Source organism: Apaloderma vittatum, unplaced genomic scaffold (assembly GCF_000703405.1).
Source record: "Apaloderma vittatum isolate BGI_N311 unplaced genomic scaffold, ASM70340v1 scaffold25806, whole genome shotgun sequence".
Taxonomy (NCBI): domain Eukaryota; kingdom Metazoa; phylum Chordata; class Aves; order Trogoniformes; family Trogonidae; genus Apaloderma; species Apaloderma vittatum.
In genome coordinates, this window is record NW_009722662.1 from 4,188 (window position 1) to 6,461 (window position 2,274).

Below are 2,274 nucleotides of genomic sequence, written 5' to 3' on the forward strand. Positions count from 1 at the left end.
CTGCAGATGGATGGACTCATGCAGGGTCTCAGCAGGCACATGGCCTCCACCCCGGCGCAGGGCAGGACAGGAATGGAGCTGCAGTGTAGGTGGCTGATGCCCCCTCAGCTTATGACTTCTGAGGGTGGCCAGGGGGCTGGCGGCTACTGCGCTCCGAGACATTGCGCTTCACCTTGGTGGCTGTGCCAGTGGGCTCCGCGTTGAGCGAGGGGCTGGAGCGGGATTTTTTCAGGCCATCATCCTCCCCACCTGCTGCGTCAAAGAGGGTGGACTCAAACGCTGCCAAGTCTTCGGAGCCGGCCTTCAGCTTAGCCCGCAGCAGCATGGCGTAGGTGCCATAGCGGGATTTCTGAGGGGGCACAGAACAGCAGAGAGAAGGGTCAGTGAGCTGGGCCCTGCCCCTCAGAGAGGATCCCGGGGTAGGGGGGATGCTGCTCGTGCTCCTGGGACCACAGCAGCGGCACGGTGCAATTCAGCTGACAGGCACAGGGGAGCCCACCCCTCAGGACGGCCGAACAGGCAGGAGCAGAGAAGGGGTGTCTCCAAGCTTACCTCAAACTCCAGGTAATCTTCCTTCTGCTTCAGCTCCTCGTACTCCTTGCCCTTCACCTTCTTCTCGGGCAGCGAGGAGCGATGCTCCAGCAGCTCCGCTGACATCGTCTTGAACTTAGACTCATGGCTCTTCACCTGCTCCTCCTAGGGAAGGGTGGTACCCACATCAGTGCCCTGTTCTGCCCTCTGCACTGCCCTCCTGGCAGTGTGAACCAGCCAGGGCCAGAACAGGTTTGTTTTTTTTTCTCCTCACTTCTTAGGTCCAGCTAGGATCTCAGCTTCTGCTCCCGGGTTTGGGTTTTTGGGGGGTTTTTGTTTTGTTTTGTTTTAAATAGGAGGCAAAAGCACAGGCCCCTGGGGGCAACCTGCTCCTGCCTCACAGGGGACTAGCTGCAATCTTAAAGAAAAATTTAATCCCTTCTGAAACTAGACTGGTGGGTTGTTTTTTTTTAATCATCTTTTCTGCTCCATGAATAACCATCCTGGCATGCACGAGCACCACCTAATCCCCCGGCTGGTTGCCTTTCAAGGTCCTGGCCATGTCGGGACCCTGCATGCTATGGTGCAGGACCACGTTCTGCTCCACAGTCTGACTCCATTGCCTGTCTCCCAGCCCCGCTGGAACAAGACCTCACTGTCTGCCCCCAGTCTTAGCAGCCCCTTGCTTTGTGTCTCCCCAGCCATACTCCCTCAGTCCTGCACCCTACTGAGTGTGTGGCACCCCACGGGTTCCTCCCCAGGGGACAATACCACCAGCAGACCCTGGAGGTGTGTCCCATGCTCCTGACTGTCCCCACACCATGGCTCACCTGGGACAGCCTGGTGCAGGAGCTGGGCAGCAGTGGGCGGCTGAACTTCTTCTGGGAGCCGATGGCAGCGGGGAAGGGGGGTGCAGAGAACATGGCTGCCACCACATTGATGCGTGTGATCCATGAATGCATCTGTTCGGGGTTCCTGGGGAGAAAGGCCAGATCGCAAATGGGCTCTAAATGGCACTATCTGTGTCACAGGCAGAGGGATCGGCCCTGCAGACAAGGTACAGGTACCTCAGGCCTGGCCCTGGTCAGCCACAGCACATGAGGCTCTGCTCCCAGCATCTCAGGTCATCGTGAGACCATCAGACTGGGAAGAAGAGTTTCTGGGCAAAGCACAGCACTGACACTGGGTCCCTTTTGTTCCAGAAAGGCCAGGACAGGAGAGGGCAACGTGGCCTTAAGCTCCATACCACCCTCCATCCCAGTCAAACAAGCCCCTGCACTCCAGTATGGGACCCGGACTGGTGATCCAGGGGGACTCACTGGGCTTGGAAGAGGAAGACCCTCCAGTCAGCTGTCCTGAGGTAGAAGACATTGGGTCGCTTGCTGTAGTCAGATGCCCGTGTGGCAAGCGAATGGTGGATGCTAATAGCGTTCTTCAGCTCTTCTTCTGCTAGCGCCTTCCCTGGTTTATACTCCTCCTGCAAATCACAGGGCACTTCAGAGCCAGCCTAGGGATGCACCCCACCATGAGTCAGCTCTATGAGGCCACCGCAGGGAAGTGTTGGCAGTGGTGGAGCTTGGATCACCCTCTCGCAGGGTGCTGCAGGTTCTGCCTCCAGCTCATGGGGAAAGACTGCACAACGTGGGCTTGGCAACAGCACAGTGGCCATTCCTCACTGCTCTGCAGCTGGGCAGTGTGGGTGCCTGCAGCAAACTGTGTGTGCAGACCAGCTGCCCCTCGCCG

The 2,274-nt window shown here is 58.2% G+C and overlaps 1 protein-coding gene across 1 annotated transcript; it reads right to left on the reverse strand.

The window, feature by feature from the left end:
• Nucleotides 1-109: 109 nt before the first annotated feature.
• On the reverse strand, nucleotides 110-2,008 carry LOC104275795 (PH and SEC7 domain-containing protein 1-like; the record flags this gene model as incomplete). The annotated part of the gene is made up of 4 exons (XM_009871844.1): nucleotides 110-349; nucleotides 553-696; nucleotides 1,362-1,506; nucleotides 1,851-2,008. Coding segments are annotated over 4 exons (687 nt in total), but the record flags the coding sequence as incomplete, so codon positions are not given.
• Nucleotides 2,009-2,274: the final 266 nt, after the last annotated feature.